Here is a 22581-nt window from a genome sequence, read left to right on the forward strand (position 1 = left end):
GAGCAAATATTACCACCATAAAGTAAAGAAATCATGGCGCATCACAAAAGTTGAAAAACCTGATTTCTTTGTCATTTCAATTGTCAGCATCTCATGGAACCAAAACGATGCTGCCTAAAATTGCTTGACACTGACATTATTGCTGGGGAGTGATATTAACAATATCCAGCCAAGCGATTAGCCTTTTGCTGTCTGAGGTTCTATTTTCTTTTGGCCACACCGCCGGACCTTTTTTTTTTGGCACTCTGCTGGACTTAAATAAATTACGTAGAAGGAGCTCTAATGTTTAGTTATTCAAATTCGCAAGATTCATATAGTCGGTAATTTTCATTTATGGGATCATATATAATATGGATATGGCCAATTTAATTTGGCTTCTTCTTCTTCTTCTTTTTTGAATTTTTCCTCGGCGAATATATTGTTGTGTTTTTTTTTTATAAAAGAAAATTTCATTACCCGATTGTTGAAAATCGTCTAACATGATTTGATTTACATCATTGCCTTAATGGCAGGTTAAACATGCACTAGAAATTATAGATTTGCAATTTAACAGATATAATAGATTTAAAAAATTGTCAATAAACCTAAAAAATACAAAAAATTTCTCACTTATGTTCTAATAGATAAATCACTACAATTCCCTTCTGTGCATGTTGTAATCGTCAGATTTGCTAATCAACACAATTTGATTTACATCGCTGCCTTAACGGCAGGTTAAACATGTACTAAAAATTATAAATATGCAATTTAATAGATATAATAGATCTGAAAAATACAAGAAATGTCTTACTTATCCTCTAATAGATAAATCACTACAATTCCCTTTTGTGCATATTGTAATTGCCAAATCTGCTAATTAATTGTTGTGTCAACTATTGTTTGATGATGATGATGGTTAGATTATGGCCTAGTTCTCAATTGATTTGGATTTTATAAAATTTGATTATAGAGAATAATTAGAATCATCAAAAACTACTTTTTGAGTGATTGTAGATTTTAACTTTTTTAGTTATTAAAAAATTTATAATTAGAATACAAAAAAATAGAGAACAGTTGCTTATCCAAATCAGAATTTATAATCAATTAAAATAATCAATCAAGAACAAGCCCCATGTGATTCCCGTCTAACTAATATTTCCATGGCTTTGTTCTTTTTGGATCTTCCATCAACATCTAAGGATATACTAGTTTCATTTTGGTGGTTAATGCAATAAATGTGGGGGTAGGACTGAATATATGGATAAACATACTTTGGGCCTTGGCATATTTAAGGCCCGTTACTGCTCCAGTGAAAAGTCCATGGGCTACTTTCTCTTTTTTTTTTTTTTTCTTTTGTCGATCGATACTTGTCTATCTTAAATCTATTCCTACATTTACTTTAACCTATACTAAGAAGGAGGGTATGTGGATTTCAGCCACTTAAAGTGACAAGCGGTGGGAGGCAAGAGTTGAACGTTTAACCTCTCATTCTACAAGTCTTAAACGCTATGGTGGTGGGCTGTTTGGACAACTTTGTCATTGGATTATAATTTCCACGAACGACCACTAAAGTGAAAAAGAAAATCATTCAAAACGTCTCTCAAATTTTACAAAATGACTTTTTTCGCCTCTCACTTTAAAAAAGTGTAATTTTACGTATTTTACAAATTTATAGTGATCAAATTTGGTCCCTATCTGGGGCCTTGTTTGGCAGACAAGTTTTTTTGCCAAATTTGTCTGCTACAAGTTTTTTAAAAAACTTTAACTACAGTAACTTCAAAAAACTTCTCAAAGTTTTTAAACTGTACACTTCAAAATATTAAAAAAAACGCACACTTCAAAAAATTTTTAAAAAACTTCTACAGTAAGTTACAGTAAAGTTTTAGATAAACACCGAAAAAACTTACTTGCCAAATGGTGCCTAGGTTTCCCACTAATTTTTGGTCGGAATCCACCATATACGTTACACGTGATCATTTTTTAGGGGCAAAATTATCAAATCATATTTCACTGAATCTGATTTATAGTTCTTTACATTTCACAAAATGAAATTTTTATGTTCCCCATATTTCATAAAATAAAATTTTTCATCCATCGCATTTCATAAAATGAATTTTTTCATCCCTCATATTTTATAAAATGAATTTTTTTATTCCTCATTAATCATGTGTATGAATAGATTTTTTTAAAAAAAAAAAATTCATGCGTATGTCTATTTTATTTCACATGAATAGTACAGGTAGCGTGTAATATATCTCTATTTGATTTGACCTACAACTACAATTAGATTGTTCATATGAAATCAGATAGAGATATATTACATACTATTCATACTATTTAGGTAAAATCAAATAGACATACACATTAATTTTCAAAAGCAAGAAAAAAATATTCGTACATATGATTAATGGGAAATGAAAAAATTCATTTTATAAAATGTGAGAGACAAAAAATTTATTTTGTGAATGCGAGGGATGAAAAAATTCATTTTATAAAATGTGAGGGACTATAAATCAGATTATGTGAATTGTGATTTGACAATTTTGTTTTTCAAAATTGATCACGTACAAGACATGTAGTGGATTCCGACTAAAAAAACTAGTCAGAAATCTAAATAAGGACCATTGAACAAATCAGAATAATATAGTCAAAATAATATATTTTGCTGACAAAATATAGTTTTTTTATTCTGATGTGACAAAATATAGTTGTTTTTAAATGCCAAGAGTATATATTTAAACTTTATTGAAGTTTTCGCAATTTACAAAGATAATATTTTTCTTTATTGTAAAGTGTTTTGAGTTAATTTATAAATCATTTACATATTTTTTTATTTTTTTTGTCTAAATTGATGGCTTGGCAACTAAAAAGATACAACATCTTAAAATTTATATATAAACTTGCTTTTATCTTTTTTAAGTTAGTCCAAAAAGGTATACTCATGATTATAAATTATTGCAATTTATTTTTAAGAGTATTGTAATCATTCATAATTTTAAGTAATTTAACTTTTTGTCCGAACCAATGACACAAAATTTGTTAAAGAGCTTTTTTTTATCCTATTATCAAACATTAAATTTTCATTGAAGAACTATATCGATCAATTTATAAAATTTAAGCAATAAATTTGGTGTATCATGACAATTAAGAAATCACAAGAAAAGGGCAAATTTGAAATGAAATTGTATTCTCTCTCCCAAAATGAGATTTTTAATATTATATTCTGAAATGAATTTTAAATATTACAAAAAGTTTAAAACTGGGGAACCAAGTGAGATTTTTTTTTTAAAGTTTGAGGATGCTAAATGAAACAATTAGAAACCTCAAGGGAGGTTTTTGAAATTATCCCATAAAAATTTCTAACTTTGACCATTTGATATTGGAAAGCAAGCTAATTGTACGTCTGGGGCAGTAGAATGTTAGAAAGGTTTCTAGTTGTGCCCGGCAGCCCAACAATTTTAAAAAAAAATTATTTTTCCCTTGTTTGCTGGGCTGATTAAGTCCGACAGGCATAGTTTTATATCGGTCCCTGTCAGGTCAATATTCTTGCGATATTTTTTTTTTCAGCAATAAATAAAGAAATTAGCCGAGCCACAATGATTGTCAGTATAATCGTTCTAAAACTATAATCCGGAATGCCTTTCTTCGTTTTATTTTTTATTTTGTCCTATTGGCCGGGTCCTTTCCGTTTGTTTTTATCTGGCCTTATTGGCCAAATCCATCATGTTCGTGCCTAGATTTGGTAATACAGAATCAAGGGGTTGTCTCTCTTTGTGAATAGGTCAGATTTGGCTAACAAAACACTATTGTGTTTGGTCAGGAGATTATTTGTCCAAATATATTTACTTATATCACTATTACAATTTTCAATATATCTTTTTATCTTTTCAATTATCTTTTTATTTCACATACATCACATCACAAAAAATACTACAGTAAAAATATCTCAAATAATTTATAATCATTTTTAAAATTTTTCCAAATTTTTTTTGAGAATAGGATTCCAATAAAATATTGGAATGAACATTACAAAAGGAAAGGCTTCTCCGCTTAAATTACCCATAGCAAGCAGTGAAATGAAATGGACAACTTGGAAAGTATTTTTTTTTTTTTGTCGACACAAGGATGTCCGGGTCAATCCTTACGGGGCCCGACTAATCCCCTACGGTCCGGGAAAGGAGGCCCCACTCTACTCCGGACACGGTAACTCCAGGCAGACTCGAATTTTGATTGCCCAAGGCCGGACAACGCCCCTAAAGAAGAAAGCGTGACCGACTGAGCTGCCTGGGGGTTTGGAAAGTACTTACTAACACAAGAGGTAAGATGGTGGTTTAATTTTCGTTGATCCCAATAGGCTTTTAGAATAGGTTAGAATAGAAATGAGAGCAGCAGTAAAATATACAAGTGACGATTGTAAAAAAAAAAAAAAAAAAAAAAGAGAGGTAAGAATCAAGAACAGAGTAGAGTGTAGACTATAGACAGCATGAACTTGACGCCCCGGCGCAACTTAGCGGAGGTAAACCTCGAAAATCGCCCAAAAAAAAAATAGAGAAAAACACACAAACCACCAAAGCACCAAGTTGCAACAGCATCACGAATCCCGACAACAGCATTTCATTACCGCATCCTGTTTTTGAGACAACCCTTTTCCGGCCAAAGGAAAAAATGATAATGGAGGAAGGGGAAATTTCTCTCCCCACTCAATCATCTCATTACAGCTTTATAAGCCCTGACCATTGACCAGAGATATCAGAAACCACCACCTCTGCCTCCGCATATGTATGTACACTACTCCTCCTCCTCCTCCTCATGGTTTTTTAGTAAGCCGAATAAGGGCCTAAGCATCTGCATATATACTCCACTTAGTACTAAAGAAAAAACAGAGAGCGATAACTGATAAAATGTCAAAAACGGGGGCGGCAATGCATGTGAAATCGGACTCGGAGGTGACGAGTATAGATCAGGCCTCAACGCCTCCCCGGTCGCCGAGGAGGCCGCTTTACTACGTGCAGAGCCCATCTCATTCCCACCACCACAATGACGTGGACAAAATGTCTTACGGCTCCAGCCCCTTTGCTTCCCCGGCTCACCCCCACTGCCACTACAACTACCATTACCCCCATTATCACTGCTCTCCCATCCACCACTCCCGCGAGTCCTCTACTTCCAGATTCTCTGCCAAATTTCCTGCTTTGGGCTGGAGGAGGATTCAGACCAGCTGCCGCCTCGACGACGACGACGACCACCGCCAAGCCGAGAAGGAGGACGATGACGACCAACACCACCCTGATGACGATGAGTGGGACGGTAGCAAGGCCCACCTCAAATTCTACGTTCTCTGCTTTCTCCTTTGCTTCCTGGTTTTGTTCACCATCTTCTCATTGATTCTTTGGGCTGCAAGTGCTTCTTACCACCCCAAAACCGTCGTCAAGGTGGTGGATCACATCACCCCCACCCCCTTAACATTTATTCATTGCTCTCATTATCTTCCCTCGTCCCTCTCTCCCATGTCAACAAAGCTGTATGGCTCTCAACAAAGTTGCATGCTAAAGAGTTCCGGATTGTGAATTTCATATATTTTTTTTGTTTTTCCTAATTTATGGCCTTGCTATTTCTTTATCAAAAAGAAAAAAAAAAGGGGTATTGGGTTTGTGATTATTAATTAGTAGTGATGATTAGAGAATTTTTACGGTGGTGGTTTGTAATTGCTGTGCAGAACATTGTGTTTGAGAATTTCAACGTACAAGCAGGGATGGATAGGACCGGGGTACCAACGGATATGTTGACTTTGAATTCAACAGTGAAAATATTCTTCAGAAATCCAGCGACTTTCTTCGGCGTACACGTCACTGCCACACCTCTTCAACTTTACTATTACGACCTCAAGGTTGCTTCTGGTCTGGTAAGTAAAGTGGTAAAGCCCCATCCTCCCCTCCCCCTTCTCCCATTGATTTTCTTTCTTTCTACATCAACTGCCTGTGATTTTCTTTTCTTCAAGAGTTCAGCTTCCTTTAATTTAATTAAGTAATTGGGCTAGTTTTCTCAGTTTTTTTTTAATTTGTTGGGTGGAATTAATTAGTCCTTCTTAGTTGGGCTTAGGGTTGGTGGGTCATTAATGTGCCAAGACTCAGTTCAGTAGTACACACACACACATTACACTGCTGTTTCTCCCACATCTATTTTTTGGTTGGAGGGGAAGGAAGGAGCCCAACTGAGCTTGAGCTTGTATGGAAATTGAGAGTGTAATGAAATATTTTTTGTTTTGAACAAAGGATTAAGGAGGGGAGTAGTCCACAAGACTTCCTTTCTTGTAAGGGATAATTTCAGAAACCTCGGGAGGGGGAGGTTTCTGACAATTTCACTCACCTCCCTTCAGGTTTGAATAATTACACTAACCTCCTTTCATGTAATAAAATGACTATAATATCCTTCACTTATAAATAATTTCTATAAACAAAAAAAATTCTACAATTACAACTAGTCTTTTATTTTAAAATAACTGCTGCTGCACAAACTAAACTTTTGTTCTATCTCTCCGAATCTTTCTCTTACCTTCTTTCTTCCACATCTCTTTTTTCGCAAATAAACACCCACGCTTTTTTTTGTTTTCTTTTTTTCATAAGTATTATTAAATTGAAATTACAAAATGACAAGTTGTCGAATCATATTTGTTGTCAAACTAAATGAAGGTAAAAAAGATGGTGGTAATATAGAATACATACAAGAAAATAAAAATGATAGCTCAAAAGGAAATGTGAATTAAATACGGTTACGATATTATACTAATTGTGTAAAAAAGAATTCTGAGATATAAAAATTATAATCAGATTTGCCTAGAGACATGGGATGTGGTCTCTAGTGTTGTTTTTGGTTGCTCCGTGTTGATATTCTTGGTAAATTATAGTATTTTAGTAACAACAAGGTTGAATAGTGACATTGGTCAATTTAAACATTGAATTTAGGTAAAAAAAAAAAAGAGGCTAAATACTACGTTGAATGCAGACTTTAATTATCACAGTTGATTTGCATGGGAAGCTTTGGAGCGGCAATAGTAGGATGTCAAAATTGTAAGAATATGGGAATTAAGGTAAAATAGTTTATTAAGTTCATTAAAGTGGTGGTTATGTCGTTTACAATAGTTGCAATGTGAAAGAAATTTATTAATTTGTTTTTTCCCCTTCTAAGTAACAAAAAAGGAATATTTTAGGATTTTTGAGGAGAAAGTTAGCATATCGGGTCTATATTGTAATTAAAATGCTAATCATAAGGAAGGTAGGTATAATTTTTTATACTAGGAGGGAGCTTCCTGCAATAGTCAGAAACCTCAATTATCCCTTCATGTGATTGTAGTGTAATGCATTAGGTGGGGTCCTGGCTGGTTTTTGTTTGAACTCTGATGCACTAGAAACGATGGCTGTCATCATATCATCTTCTTGGTCACCGTGATTTTTGTTGTGGGCAGAGAAAAGGCTGCACATGACAGAGCCAGCGAGCTCCGGACAAGGTTTTGGGTCCTGGAGTTCATACTTCATAGGAACTAGCTGGACCCCAATTGGCTTCATCAAACTCTTACGATTCTCATTTGTTTTTGGTTGTGGATTAAAATCTGGTTCAAGCTCGGTTTCAATTCTAAGATATGCATTATTTATTTCGAGTTGGAGCTTAAGTTTGGCTTGTTGCATTAGCCGGACTCTAACTCCTACTCGAATATCTTTACTTTACAAATTAAAAGTATGCAAACTCTGATAACTTTTTAAAATTCATTTAATGAACCAATGAATTTTGAATCCTGTATTATACGATTTTAAAAATAGGTATTAAATGAATTTTGAAGCATCTCGAATTGTATTGTGGGATATTTGTTGTTCTTTGTTTTGGATGGGGGATGCTTCCATTGGCTGTCAAGTTGCTTGTTATTTGCTCCATTTGATTTGAAGCTGTTGGATACAGGTTGTTACGCATCCTACCACCATACAATTTTCTCCAAAAGAATTTTTTTTTTAATTATACCATATTAAAAGATAAAGTTGGATTTAGTGATTTTTTTTCTCTTTCTAAATTACCCTCATTAAAAAAATCGGAGTTGAATCTGACTTAAATAAATTTCCCTTTAAAAATGAAACTGCCTTAGGTTCCCTCTAGGATTGCAAACGAACCGAACCGCTCGCGAGTGGCTCGAGTCGAGTTCGAGCTGACTCGAGTCGAAATCGAACTCGAGGTCAAAATATTAAGCTCGTTAACTCGCGAATATATTTTGTTTTAAGTATATATTTTTTTTATTTTTTATTTTAAGTATATATATATTTTTTATTTTTTTAATTTTAATAGTAAAATTATATATATATCCTTAATATTTTATTATTTATTAAGAAAAAAATATTATTTTATTTATTTTTTAAAAAATAAAATAATTATTTTTTATTTTTTTCGACCTTGAGCTCGAGCTCGAAATTGTCAGCTCGTCGAGTTCTTGGTTCGATTAGGTCAAAGATCGACTCGGCTCAACTCGTTTGCAATCCTAGTTCCATCCACCTTATTTGCTTGATTGCATGAGACTACCATATTTACCGAAGACGCAACCCCAATTTTGTAACGAAGTTTTTTCCCCATCTTTAGGTACTTTGACTCATTTGTTGGTGATTTTTGAAGTTTTGTTTTTTGGGTGTGTTTGTGTTGGGGATAGAGAAAAAGGAGGAAGCCTAAACTCTGAGATACAAGAAGGTGACCAGTGTAGTAATAGCATTACATGCTGAAAAGTAAATAATTAGATAACTATTTGTGTGATCAGGAAGAGTATGATGTTCAAATGCAAATAGAACAAACTATATCTTCTTGCTTCTTTGGATGACCTGTTATATGGCCTTAGGCAGAGTATGGAGGTAAACTTGGAACACCAATGTATCTTCTTTTTTTCGGAAGTTATGATAATCATAGTTACGCTCGAAGAGAAGTTGATTCTAGTTCAACGAAACTTGGAACCTTCATTTCAACTTTCGACTATAGGTAAATATGTTCATGATCACTGCATACGCTCCTCTTGCCTTGAATGAGTTTCATTACTTGCTCTTCAGGGTGCCAAGGGAAGAAAACAAGCTTCTTTATTTCCCATTGTAAGGGAATAGTCCATGTTATGCCAGTAAATGTATAGGAAATTCTCCCGGTCTGTTTTGATCGTTGCCTACATAGTAATACTCCATACCCACTAATTTCTGATGCCCTACATTCCATGGTTCTCGTGTATCAGATGTACAAGTTTTATAATCTTCTATTGAGAGATAAATTTCAGTCATGGCGTTTGCTTTTCTGCCAAAATGAAGTTTCTTCCTCTAAATTTCTGTTGTCAAATGCACCTGTTCCGATCAAATGCTTTTTGTTTGCTCGTTGCTGACTATACTGCTTGAAAAAGCACCTAAATAGGTGCAACCAACTAATACAACATCAAACCTCCAAGGAGCTGGTTCTTAAAGAATTTCATCATGGTAATTCTTGTAAACTGTAAAAGAGAAAGAGGATGCAAATGCAAGAGTTCTATCTGATGATTCCTTTTGTTATTCTCTGTTAATTTGTCTTGTTGCTTCTACTTCCTCTTGCTCTTTGCTTCACCTCTGCTACTGCCATTCCCGTTGACTTCATCTTTCCATTTACTACCAGTTTTTCCATACCAAAAGAAAGCTTTTACTACTTTTAACATTGGGCTTTTTTTTTTCGTTGGCTATTAATGATTGAGCAGATGAAGAAGTTTTATCAGTCAAGAAAGAGCCAACAAATAGTAATGGTTGTCGTTCAAGGTTACCAAGTTCCTCTTTATGGTGGAGTGTCAGTTTTGAGCGGAGCCAAGGGTCACCTTGAGAGTGCATCAGTGCCCCTTAACCTGACTTTCAAAATGAGGTCAAGGGCTTATGTTTTGGGAAGGCTGGTGAAGCCAAAGTTTTACACAAGCATCATATGTGCTGTAACTCTGAGAGGCAATCATCTTGGAAAGCCTGTTAATCTTACAAATTCCGATAAGTGTGTTTACAAATAGGTGATGGGCTCATGTTTTTCAATTATTTCTTTTGGGGATTGATTGACAAATTAGTGGAGCATAGATCTGCTTTTCTTAGTTTTCGCTGGAATGTATATGCATTGACTCTACTGACGAAGGATACCTTTGTATCAGAGGAATTGGTGACCTTACTTCAGTCTTGTAGTACATGTTCTGACATTAAGTTTAAATGTATTCTTTTGGTGCCGTTGTTAATGCAAGTTGCTAGTATACTTAGCGATGTCTCCTGCTTGAGGTCAGCTATTTTAGGATTTACTAAAGCATTCTTGTGATTAAATCTTTTCGTTCTCAAATAATACTTCTTTATGAGATTTACCAAGATGTGGTAGAAACTTGAATCGACTGATGCTGGTCTGAACTGTATCTTATTGCTAATCTGTCGTATTTCAGATATTATCATTTTCCTGGCACAGAATGGGAATCGTTACTACCGTGCATCTCATGAGCCATCTTGATGTCATAGTCATTTTGCCATTCTGTCTAAATGACCAAACATTGACATACCATGAAATCTACCACCCAAATAACACAATAGCATCCTACAACAAAGATAAACTATGAAGCACAAAAGAAGACGACGAAGTGAAACCTATTTAGATTGATATTGAAATCATATTTCATAGATTATGGCAGAGTTCGTTGCCGGACCCTCCTTAGTTCTCTTTCTCTTTCGGCTCAACATCCGTCTTGTGGTGTCCAGGCAGCCTTTCCTTTATTTTTTCCAAAATACCTTTCTTTTCTTTCATCTCACCTCCTGGAGTATGTTCTTTGTTAGCAGGAGTTGCAGTTACCTCTTCAGTCTTCTTGTGCTGGGGGGAAAGTTTTTCTTTGATCTTCTCCAGAAATCCTTTGTTCTCTTCTGAGTTGGTTGTTTCTCCATTTTCTTCCTCTGTATAGCCTTCCTCCATGGCGGCAATAAATGTATCCTTCGGATTGGTGCAATCCTCTTCCGTCGTGCGTGATATTTTTTCTTTGATCTTGTCTTTTAGGCCCTTCTTCTTCCTCTTTTTCGTTTCACCATCTTCTTCCACTTCCTCATCAGAAGACTGAGAATGAACACCAGATTTTTAGTGATATACAAGCAAACAGAAGACTAGGATTGACACAACGGACTGTTAAAAACTTGATTAATGACTCTATTCACATTGGTGTAATACCAGACAGTCAAATATTCATCAGTAGTTGAATTGCTTATCTCAACCACTGGCAACATGTTACTTGAGATTTCAGGAAAGAAAATGAACGCATAGTTAGCTTCATTGAGGTCTGTTTCCTTGCGCTTGTCTACCATCTCAAGATGGACCACAGGTACCTCCTCATGGGCTTTCTCTCCCTTCTTTCCCATGAAATCAGTTAATTTGCAGTCGTCTGTTTCTGAGAGAGGCATTGTGGTATTGCTGTAGCCACGGTGTTGGGGGCCCTGTTGTTCCTCCATAATCAAGATGAAGAATTTGGAACCGTTTTAGGAATTTGGTTATGCCATGGTAAAGATTGGCACTATATAGTAGAGGTAAAGGCAACACAACACAGCAATTTTAAGTTGTTAAAGCTGTTCTCGGAGGCAGCAGAATAGAAAAAACAAGGTTTAAAACATAATTAATGTGTTACTCCATGACATCCATTTGTGTGTTTTGCATTAAAACATATGTAAGTTTGTTTTCAGTGGGCTTCTGTTCCGGAAAGAAGGCTACTAGTTTTGTATGAAACGAGTTTCCTTGGATAATGTCAACGGTGAGTACGGATAACCTTGGACGACTGTGCAAGAATAGGGACAGAGTATTGAAGAAAGGCCCATTGTCTGTGGGGAGTTTAGCAAACCAAGAATGGTCAGTTCGGACAGACAGCCGATGGCTTGCACAAATTGAGGAGCTTTGTGTTTGAGAGCTTTGGCTGGGGTTCTGATGCCATGACTTGGACGATGTGAAGTAGCATTTCAAGTGGTTACTTTATAGAAATGGCATTTACTAATGCCCTCCTGGGACTAGAAGCAGCTCAATAATTTAGGGCAAGTGGTAAAGTATCATTTTGCGGAGATTTTAGTGTGACATCAAGCTGAGAATCAGGTGGTGACACTGAGTTCCAAATCATGCAACATTCGCGTTATTATCCTGTTTTTTTTACTGGACTCTTGAAATGGTAGAGGTTGGATGGATGCCCTTTCACTTGGGATACTATTGTTTATACTTGTAAAAATATCCTGGCTGAACCTACACCAACGGGCATAATGCATGATGTGAAGTAGAACTATGCCAATGCCAAATGGAAATGATGTCAAGTAGAACTGTGCCAGTCATGCAAGATGGAAACGATGCAACGTGTACGAGGTGTTATATGCCAAATTTTGAATAACAAATAGTAATTGGGAAAATCCCACCCGCAGCGAAAAGAATCCAAGGGCGGTGTCATAGCACCCCTTGATCTAGTCAGGTTCGTATATCTGCTTGCCCCTAACTCAAGCCTCTTTAGGCTCCCTCTCATCTATAGACTATAATAGATTAGGTTATACAATTGTTATCGTTGCCGGAAAAAAAATGGTAATTGGGAAAATGGGGCTTAGATGTGGCAGTCTTTCTTTAAGCTGTGATTTCTGATGAGCCTTTCCGTAAATTAGTAGAGCCAATTCCTTGGCAAAGTTTTCGAGGTTAAAGATATTATCGACACCCCGTAGTTGATAGCCGGCAACCTTTTGAAGCAATGACAAAAGTATACTTGTATCTTGATTCTAGTACATATAAGCATCATTCACATACATAGTCATGCACTGAAACCAGCACTCGATTTTAGGATGTTTTCAGCGGTTGTTTGGTTGCTAAATAACTCCATTGAGAAGAGGTAATTGATGGTGTCAATGGGGCTTAAAGAAATTGGCATCCAAACCATCGACCACTAAACTCCACAATGCAGCAGCTGCTAACAAAAAACTCATTACAAGGCCTAAAGAACCAAGGCCAAAATTTAGACACCACATTGAACTCAAGACTTTGGGTTTCTTAATGGCAAGCCACATGAAACAGGGATAAGCCAGAGTCAAGGGGAGCGTGATTGCACCAATGAAAGGCCCCAGACTTCCGAGGAAGGGAAAGGCCATGGCTATGAAATATGTCAATCCTCCGAAGAAGACTCTTATGGCTGAGCGAACCCATCTGGGGCATGCCTGGTTTCTCTTGCTAACGTATATGCGCTCCAAGTTGTCGAAAACTGGCATTCCATAGATTTGGAATGCGCTGAATAAGTGCACTAGCATTATCACGTATATCGTGGCCATCACAGATTTTGACGTCCTCTGGTGTTTCAATGATGTAGACAGTGCATTTAGGATCCCCTTTGCTGGCATCTGCCATTGTGTTTAGACCAGGTCACCCAAGTTTAGTACTCGTGAATATAATAAAGTTTTCTTCTTTTTTTTTTTTCCCTCGTATCGTCGAATAATAATTGGGTCTAAGAATCTAAAATGGGAGATCAATGAAGTGAAGAATTTAAATAATACTACTGAGTAGTAGAAGTTACCATATTCCCATAAGCCCAATATCCTCCTATTGCCAGGGGAAAAAGTAACACTGCAATTAGTAAATACGATGCAGTCACTCCTCTCCACATCCCATGACGAGATGGATGTTGTGGATCCGTGGGTATGGTTCCCTGTCGTTGCATCATAAGCATCAGAAACTGCCTCTTTGTGAATTAAAGTCCATCAGACTTTTGGTTGAATTATATACAGCAGGAGCAGTATGAACTTAAAATGTAATCAAATAGGAGAGCGCAACATTCTTGCACTCGCATAACATGTAAAAGTGGGGAGCCTAATGCATCAGTCTTTACCTGTATTTCAAGGATTAGATTGTGACCTTTGAAAGTGAGAGCAATAATCCCAAGAGCATTGATGATACCGCGAATTCGAGGCATTTCTGATGCAGCTGCTTTAGATGGTTCATACGAAACACCTCCGGGCCTACCTTCTCTGATGGAAAGAGTCCATAGCATGGAAAAATATGTCGCAAGTGCCATTGATCCGATCAGCGAGACCGGAGCTAAGGAGTGCAAGCTGGGGAAGAATTGGGACACCAAAATGGCCAAGCATACGAATACAAAAAAGAACCATGCTGCCCCAGTTAATACTGTATCTGAGCTGCATTTCGGGTCATCTCCGCATATGAGTTTATACAAAAGCTCCATGATCCCTCCCCCTGTGATTATGATCACCACGCAAGTACCACCCGAGAGATACATGGTTGGAAATATCGCAAGCAGCTTCCCCAGTTTTGGACCTGATCAAGAGATGAGGAACTCTTGTTTATGTCAGTGTTTTCGGTTTGATTCGGTGCCATGCTCCCCTGGGGACTACTATCCTCTGCTTGTTTTACAATTGTTTGAGGCATAGAAATATCAATCAATTGGGTAAATTTTGTGATGTTTATATGGCGTGTGGTCATTTCTAACATCTTTCTTCAATTCAAGATCTTATCGTACTATATCTAATTTACAGGATTTCCTTTACACAGGTCCCTGCACTCGAGGACATATTTAAGGAGCAGGCATGCATGGCTCGCTTGGCTGGAATGGGAAATTAATTGGATTAATCAATGTTTTGGGTCTTTGAAGACTAACCAAATGCTATAATTGACAGGACGACGTATCTGCTGCAGCGAGTTCCGGCGGCTCCTGCCGGACCTGGTTCGTGAAGATGGACCAGAAGCCATGTGGTGTAGAGCTGCCATGCGAAGACTAGTGTCAAACACAGCGTTCCCCACGCCCTGCACCCAATCCAGACACAAACAAAATTCGTAATCATAAATGCAACACTAGTTTTCTGTACGTAAATTGTAATTACTGATATTCATAAGAGGAGGTGTCAAAATGGATCGATGATCGGGTTATAATTGAGTCAACTCATTTATATATAATAATTAAATATATGGGTACCCATTCATTTATATCCATTTATATCTATTTAATAAATAAGTATAAGTATATTCAATTGCCCATTTATAAGTCACTTAAAGTTCTATTTAAATTTTTATTTTTTGTATGTTGTTTAACAAGAAATGACGTTATTTTATTGTTATTAGATTGGTAAAAAAAAATTCAAATTTATTGGCTTAACACTCACTAAAAGTTGAGTTCTAATATATAATTATTTTTAAATGATGATAATAAGTGAGTCAGAATCAACCCATTAGTCACTAATGGATTTAATTGGATACTCATTTAGATCCATTCAAAATTAATAAACCGGTTTGAACGGATTATTGATAGGCGAGTCTGAGTGAGTCAATATAATTGAGTTGTGATTGACACCTCTATTAATAATTAACGCCGCTACCAATCGAGGACAAAATGAATATCAGTTGATAATCTCATCAGTCCACCCTTTCAGTGGGCTTCACCGTCTCAAGCAAGGGATTTTATTCTTTTTCTGAATGAAGCTAAAACGTGTAATCGTTATCTAGGAAGGGGCAATTAAGACTGTTAGTTTTGTGAAACATTACTCCTTCCTAGTCGGATGGAATAATGGCTTTGATTAGCCTTGAGAAAATTTTGAAGAGTACTAATAGTTAAATGTATCTAAGATATCATAACTAAAAAATATATTGAAAAAAGACCCCCACACCCCCCCCCCCCAACAAAAAAAACCCCAAACCCAACACAAAAAAAAAAAAAATAGAGAGAGAGAGAGAGAGTTTGTTGATCCGTTTGGATTGCATTTTAAAGAAAAAATTTTAATTGTAGCAGTACTTTTTTTAGATATGAAGTATACAAAATAAAAAGGTGATTGTGAAACGTGTTTGTTTGAGATGGATTGTATAAAATTTTTGTAAATAATGTGTAAAGAATAGGAATCCAATGGCTTCTGGTAGAGAGTAGTATTTACTGTATTGGTTGGAGAGAGGTAGAAATGAAATCAAAAGCTACGTACGTACGTACCATCCGAGCGGCACAAATGCAACGGGAAGTAGTAGGGCTTGAATACCGATTCCAGAACATAGCAAATGAAAAGCAGCCGTGAAGGCGTTTCCACGTCTGGATTGAGTAATGGGTAGCCAATCATCAGGGTGGTCTTTGTGGCTACCGAATTTGTCAGGAATGTCAATTGTGAGAATAGCAGCAGTAGTATTGGTTGGAAGGCAGAAATCTTCATCTGATGTTTCCCTACTTGAATGTTGTTGCAGCAGCAGGAGCCCGAGCGGGGTGGACCTAGAGCTGAATGGAACTGGGGATTGTTGTTGAGGAGCTTCATCGTGGACTACTGGCACTATTCGGGCTGATGAGGATGCCCTCTGCGGACCACCTACTTCCATTACTTCTCCCATATGTATGCTGGCAATCTTCAGCAGCACCTGCAGTGCCTTGCCCTCTCCTTTCTACACACACACACACACATATAGATATATATATATATATAGGCAGAATATGCATCTTGTCCACAGTCTCATGACCAGAGTAAATCCACAACTCCCACGCACGTACGTTAAAAAATGTGTTTGTTGTACTAGGTGATCCAAAGGTACTAGAAAAATGTACCTGACAGCAAAATAAGTCGCAGACAATTTTGTTTGGGTTGGTATAAATCATGATTAATATTATATATATTGTCACTATCAGTGTTTATATTAATATGATTATTAGATATATAATACAGGTGCAAAATTTAGATTTAAAATTCAAAATCTATTTACGTGTCATCCATCCAATCGTAATAATGTATACATCGAAGTCCCGTTTGGGCTTTGTTTGTTTTTCCCTTATATTCCTTCCTCTGGGGACGGATATGACTTCAGCACGCTGACGTAGTTGTGCATACGCAAACAGGCGTGGAATCGTATATAAGCAGGAATGTTGGAAGATCAACATTCTTTTATTGGAAGAAAAAGGGAAATAAAAAAAGATTGGAGGAGAAGACCGAGTTCCACGAATTTTAAAACCCCGATAGAAATTGATCCCCACTACGAATAGAAAGCAAAAAAAAAAAAAAAAAAAAAAAAAAAATCAGGATCACATTTCTTGAAAGTGCATGTTAAATCAGCACCTCAGAATCGAAGTCCTTTTTTTTCTCGTGGTTTCTTCTTTTGGGGGCCTTTTTATGGGTCTGTGGTAGGGATGTAATCGAATCAAGTTAAATTCGAGTATTGCTATACTCGAACTTGACTCGACTCAAATATACCTAGGCTCGAGCTTGATCGAGTACAAAAAATCGATACTCGAAGTTTGACTCGAGTAACTCGCTTTAAACTCGATAAGGCTCGATCTTTAGTCAAGCCTTATCAAGTCGAGCCTAATCAAGTTTTTTGACACACTTTCGTCTTTTCTTCTCTTTTTTAGACATTTTTTCTTTTTAGGTCTTTTTATAAATATATTATTACTTTTTTGCCATTATGAAATTTTATTATAAAGAAAAGTTTATTGTAAATTCCGTAAAACTTATACCCATAATGGTCATTTTATAATTATAATACATATATATTATTTAAATTATAAATATATTATTTAAGTACTCCCGGCTCGACGAGTAGCTCGACAAGCGTCGAACCTCAAAATATTGGCTCGAAACTCGACTCGAATGACAATCGAGTAGCTCGAGACTCGGCTCGAACTCGGTCAACTCGAGTTCAAGCCAAGCCGTTGACCGAGTTACTCGCGAGCTACTCGATTATGACTCGACTCGCGTACATCCCCAGTCTGTGGTTCTGAAACGTGAAAAGAAATTCAATGACTTATTTGTGTGCGCGGAAGGTCCCTGTTTGTTTGTTTTTTTTCTTCTCCTACTTAATGCGGAAAGCACTTTCTCTTCGATGTTGAAGAAAGTTCTACCATACATGTGGAAACAAAATACTCCATATTATAACGAGAATAGCATTCCTCAAATTCTGAAAATAAATATATATTTAATTAAAAGGCACCACATAAGAATCATGCATGATGGCTTGAATATAATTTTTTTTATTCTCCATTATTGGGCAGGTAAAGACTTAAAAGAGTGGAATCAAATTTGACGGCCGCGAAGAAGGAAGGAAAGGGTCTTCACTCTTAAACTCATAAATTAGAAACCTATGTATTTCAACCACTAAAGTCAGTATACTGGTTAGAGAGAACTCTTACCGTCTGAAGTTATTAAAAAAATAAAAAATTATGCATTTTCACGGGTTGATATAGTTTATAACGATATGAAAACATTTAATACTTATCTAGTATGGAGTGTTTAAAATTTTTAGCAAATTGAAGATATATAGAACTACCAAAGAGGATCAAAAGGAAGGAGGAGAAAAATAGAAGGAATTCATAATATTGCATCATATCTAATTTAAAGAAAGAGAGACAAGGTTGAGAAATATGAATTTGGTAAAAACTTGGTTTGGAGACAATCGGGTCTGTAACAGTGGATTCTCTTCCTTCAAGCAGGAAAAGTACAACGCAGAAAAGAAGTAATCAGGAAAGCCAGTCAGCTTGGTCAATGCCTTTGAATCAGGGAATATATAAGATAATGGGTTGCATAGGCCTACCTGTGCATTGGCACACTTTATAAAAGGAAGGAATAACTTTAGAAGCCTCAAGGTTTATGACGATTACAGTCACCTCCTTTTAAGATTTGAAAAATTACAAAAACCTTCTCTAGAAAGTATGTTTTGATAATAAATAATGATATAAGTATAAAAAATCCAATGAATATTCTACATTTCCCCTATTTGATTTACAAAACAAATTAAATGACAAAAGAAATCAAATATCAACATTACTTGCTAAGTAAAAAATTTTAAGATAATTCTTTGTAGAAAAATTTAGGTCATATTTCAAGGCATCATTTTGTAATGTTTGGACTTCCTTTTTTTCTTCTTTTCTTGCTAAGTAAGTTGTGAAGGAACTGTTTTTAAGAAATGTATCCCTACTACTCAGCTATTTATAAAACTAAGTAAGAAATCCATTTAAATGACCTAAGAATTGAATATAATGTATTAGACGAGATGAGGTTAGAGGTTTTGGATAAAGAAATATTTGCAAAATGCGGTTTTCTTTTCTTTTTTCTTTTACACCCATTTTCACTTAGGATTTGTAGAGTTGTTAAAATTATTATAGTCTTTTTATAACACTAAGAGACATAAGTGTAATTTTTCAAAACTCAAGAGGGGTGGTTGCAATTGTAAGAATCCTCAGGAAGGTTTATGAAATTATCTTTTTATATTATGATAACTTTTATATATACTGTCAGTGTATAATTTTCGTTATACTAATAGATTTATATTATACCACATAATATGAATTTAAATTTAAAATTCAAATCATACATGTGGCATGTCCATAACTGTTAGTGTAAAAATATCATTACACTGTCACTGCATAAAAAGTTAATCTTTTATATTATATAAAAAATATTATAAAAAGAATTATAATAACTGGCAAGCAAGATAAAGCATGACTATTCCAGTTACATAATCTCAAGCCCTGGTTGATAATCCAATTTTGCATTTAAATTTAATGGATTCAGATCTTAACATATTCAAATCGTTTAATAATAAAAAATAGAATATATGAATTAATTAAGTGGCACTGAATTTTTTAGGTAAAACTTGCTTTCAAAATTAAGTGATAAACTATTCACTTATCACTGAATATGAGATACACTCTAATGTATTAGATTTAATACTTAACAATTCAATGATTTAATGAATTCAAACTTCAGTTTTCAGATTTCAATTATCTGAAACGCACCCTAACTTCTTCTGCATAAAATGATTTTTTAACCATAGTATCAATTAGAAAATATCCATAAATAGAAACAAAGCTTTCTTGAAATTATATTTTTCTTTGCTGTCTAAACGGTAACCCGCAGAGCTAATCATGGAATGATTGATGAAACAATTGCCACATTTGAAACATCACTTTAAAAAAAAAAAGGGTCAATGTAAGCTAAAGCCTATGAAGTATGAACAACATCATAGGCACATTCAATTTTGTCAACCATAAACACTTTGAAATGCTTGCTAGTGAAGCCCAAGTACCATTTAATCTTCAGCACGCAATTGGGAATCCCCAGCGAACATGGTTGGAAGGTCTCCACGCTGCGGAAATTTTTGACAACCAGCCAAAATTAGAAGAGAATTAAATTTCAGGGAGCAACTGAAAAAATGAATCTAAATAGTTCAAGAGTTCACCTGAAAGTGATAAACTTGCATCTTCAAGCAACTACAAATCCACGTGATGGAAAGTTCTACAGTACATGCGGAAACTAAATATTACAAGAATAGCATTGTTCAAATTCTGAAATTGACATTTAATTAAAAGGCACCGCATAGGAATCATGGACGATGGCCTTTTTTTTTTGGTTGGTAAGGACTCAAAAGAGTGGAGTCAAATTTAATAGGGGCCGAGGAGGGAAGGAGAGAGTCTTTTAAATCTTTAACTCGTAAATTAGACTTAGATTTAATTAGAGGGAGGGGGGGGGGGGGGGGGTTGGGAACTTCTTGTAGTATGGGGAAAGGAATCAAAGAAACGCGTCAAAGAGTGGACATTCAAAAATCACCTCAGCCTGCCAATAAAATTGTTGGCTGATTTTATTTGACTCCCTCAACTTCATCATGATGGCCAATGTGCCCACATGACCACCTATCGCAGTCGCACATAGAAATAGCTGCTCCCCACAATTGTTCTTTTCATTTTTAAAATAAATAGTGTTTATACTACTTGTCAGAAATTGCAACCTGCAAAAGAGAATTTACGATGAGTTTAGGTGAGTATTTATTTGTCGCGACATCCAAGTTTAGGTGGGTTGACTTAGTTATTAAATCTGGCTCGAAACTCAACTCGGAGAAGTGACCGGATCACCGAATCACCGGTTCAACTATGAGTTGAGCGGCTTCAATCACGAGTTGCACAATAGTTCTATTGTATGATATAATAATATATTTTAAATTATAAAAATAGTAAAATTTTTAAGTTTGTGGTTCAATAGGTTATTTTTTCTCGATTCATCGATCGAACCGCGGGATCATTGACTGGTCAATGGATTTGTTGCTTAGCTGGTTTAATTAGCAACTCAATCTTGTCCTATGGCCGGTTCATCGAGTTGATCGGTTCGATCGCCGGGCGAGTCGGATTTAATAACTATGGGAGTTGGATTGGGTGGTAAAGTTGGAGGGATTATAAGTAAGAAATTTTGTATTCAAAGTCCTCTCACTTACAAAAGTTAAAATTTAATAATAATAATAAAAAAGACATACAAGTTTGAGGTTTTAGTTTTGCCTAGTGTTTTTAAGCTGCCATTTGAGGTTGTGGTGGCTTCTTAAAATGCACTTCAATTAGTAGAATTTTTTTATCAGAGTGCTTATTAAACGCTTAATCATATTATTTGGATACATATTTGTATAATTACTTTTTTATTTGAAAATGTGCAATTTTTAAATCATAAGGGATATTTATTCTAAATGCACCAATTTTAAACTTATGTCAAAAGTGCTTTAACGATTAAAAACTCTGTTCCGAAATTTAAAGAATGATGCTCATCAAATACAAATAAGCTAAAAGTGTTTGTTTTTATCCTTCAAAAGTACTTTTGTAACAAAAGTACCATGACCCCAAGTGAGGCCTAGGTGGGTCTCCCAAGTCCATGAAAAACACACATACCGCGCAATACCCTTTGGTTTCCTCCTCCCTTATTCCCGTTGGTGTGCCAATGCCATCATGATCAATATTCCTGAATAATTGTCAAACACATGAAACTTGACAAACATGCCTGTTTTTGCCTACTAGGTGCGCAACACGGCATTCTTTGCTTTGGAAAGAGTTATATATTGTCAATGAAGCACGAACCTTGAGCATTCTTGCTCTCTTTTTCAAGCCAGCACCTAGAATTTCGCTTGCACAGTGGATCCACCCAAGAAACTAAATCATTCTTTGACTCATTTCCAACCTAGCTAGCTTGGATTCTCACCCAAAACACACATCCAATCATGCCTAAGAATTATTTATTAATATGGATGAACAAGCCCAGTTGGATTTAAATTTGATTTCTTTCGAGTATTGCATTCCAAATGTGGCATGGCACGACGTGGAACAGCACTACGGAGAGTTGCAAGGGAAACGGTAAATGTTGGCGGCAGTCGACTGATAAATTCTATGCCTTCAGCACTAATACAGCCTTTTGACGCTGGTGGTATAATTGAATCAGAACTTTCTAGGAGTCATTTTCAGTCTGGCTATGATCGTATGGAGCATGCAATAACGATCGGAACCTGATGTATATAAGGCTTCGGCTAAGGGACATCCAACATGTTTCGGGGTCGCCAATGTGCGGCATGTTCGGAAAGTGCGAGTGGGTGGGAAGTTGGATCCATGTCTGCTGTCCCTATAGATGCAGAAAGGAAATTACTTTTGTGAGTGTGAGCATAGACCTGTCAATTGGACTTTAATGATCCGGGTTTTCATAAGCTCGAATTCAATTCATTTAATTTGTAACATTTTCGGGTTTTGGGTTATGAATTTTGGATTAATAAATGTGAAACTTATACTTAACTCACATAATTTTCGGATTGTGAGTCTTATTTGGGTTTAACCCAAAATCATTTATTACT

At 35.8% G+C, this 22581-nt stretch overlaps 2 protein-coding genes across 2 annotated transcripts; one reads left to right on the forward strand and one right to left on the reverse strand.

Annotated features, from left to right (window-relative positions):
• The first annotated feature begins 4519 nt into the window (after nt 1–4519).
• LOC113709621 (uncharacterized) lies at nt 4520–10244 on the forward strand. The gene is made up of 3 exons (XM_027232416.2): nt 4520–5411; nt 5696–5881; nt 9710–10244. The coding sequence occupies exons 1-3, from the start codon at nt 4881–4883 to the stop codon at nt 10001–10003; spliced, it is 1011 nt and encodes a 336-aa protein (XP_027088217.1). The 5' UTR covers nt 4520–4880; the 3' UTR covers nt 10004–10244.
• A 2387-nt stretch (nt 10245–12631) lies between these two features.
• Nucleotides 12632–16369, reverse strand: LOC113709323 (lysine histidine transporter-like 8). Its single transcript, XM_027232070.2, has 5 exons — nt 15947–16369; nt 14630–14775; nt 13844–14289; nt 13532–13663; nt 12632–13358 (listed from the first exon to the last, which is right to left on the reverse strand). The coding sequence occupies exons 1-5, from the start codon at nt 16330–16332 to the stop codon at nt 12870–12872; spliced, it is 1599 nt and encodes a 532-aa protein (XP_027087871.1). The 5' UTR covers nt 16333–16369; the 3' UTR covers nt 12632–12869.
• Between the last annotated feature and the right edge of the window lie 6212 nt (nt 16370–22581).

Source organism: Coffea arabica, chromosome 9e (genome assembly GCF_036785885.1).
Source record: "Coffea arabica cultivar ET-39 chromosome 9e, Coffea Arabica ET-39 HiFi, whole genome shotgun sequence".
Taxonomy (NCBI): domain Eukaryota; kingdom Viridiplantae; phylum Streptophyta; class Magnoliopsida; order Gentianales; family Rubiaceae; genus Coffea; species Coffea arabica.

Coding starts and splice junctions, on each gene's coding strand:
- LOC113709621 (XM_027232416.2), top strand. CDS start 4,881: ATGTCAAAAACGGGGGCGGCAATGCATGTGAAATCGGACTCGGAGGTG. Junction 5,412..5,695: donor ACCCCAAAACCGTCGTCAAG/GTGGTGGATCAC, acceptor ATTGCTGTGCAG/AACATTGTGTTTGAGAATTT. Junction 5,882..9,709: donor TCAAGGTTGCTTCTGGTCTG/GTAAGTAAAGTG, acceptor ATGATTGAGCAG/ATGAAGAAGTTTTATCAGTC.
- LOC113709323 (XM_027232070.2), bottom strand. CDS start 16,332: ATGGGAGAAGTAATGGAAGTAGGTGGTCCGCAGAGGGCATCCTCATCA. Junction 14,776..15,946: donor GCATTTGTGCCGCTCGGATG/GTACGTACGTAC, acceptor GATTGGGTGCAG/GGCGTGGGGAACGCTGTGTT. Junction 14,290..14,629: donor CCTGTCAATTATAGCATTTG/GTTAGTCTTCAA, acceptor TCTCTTGATCAG/GTCCAAAACTGGGGAAGCTG.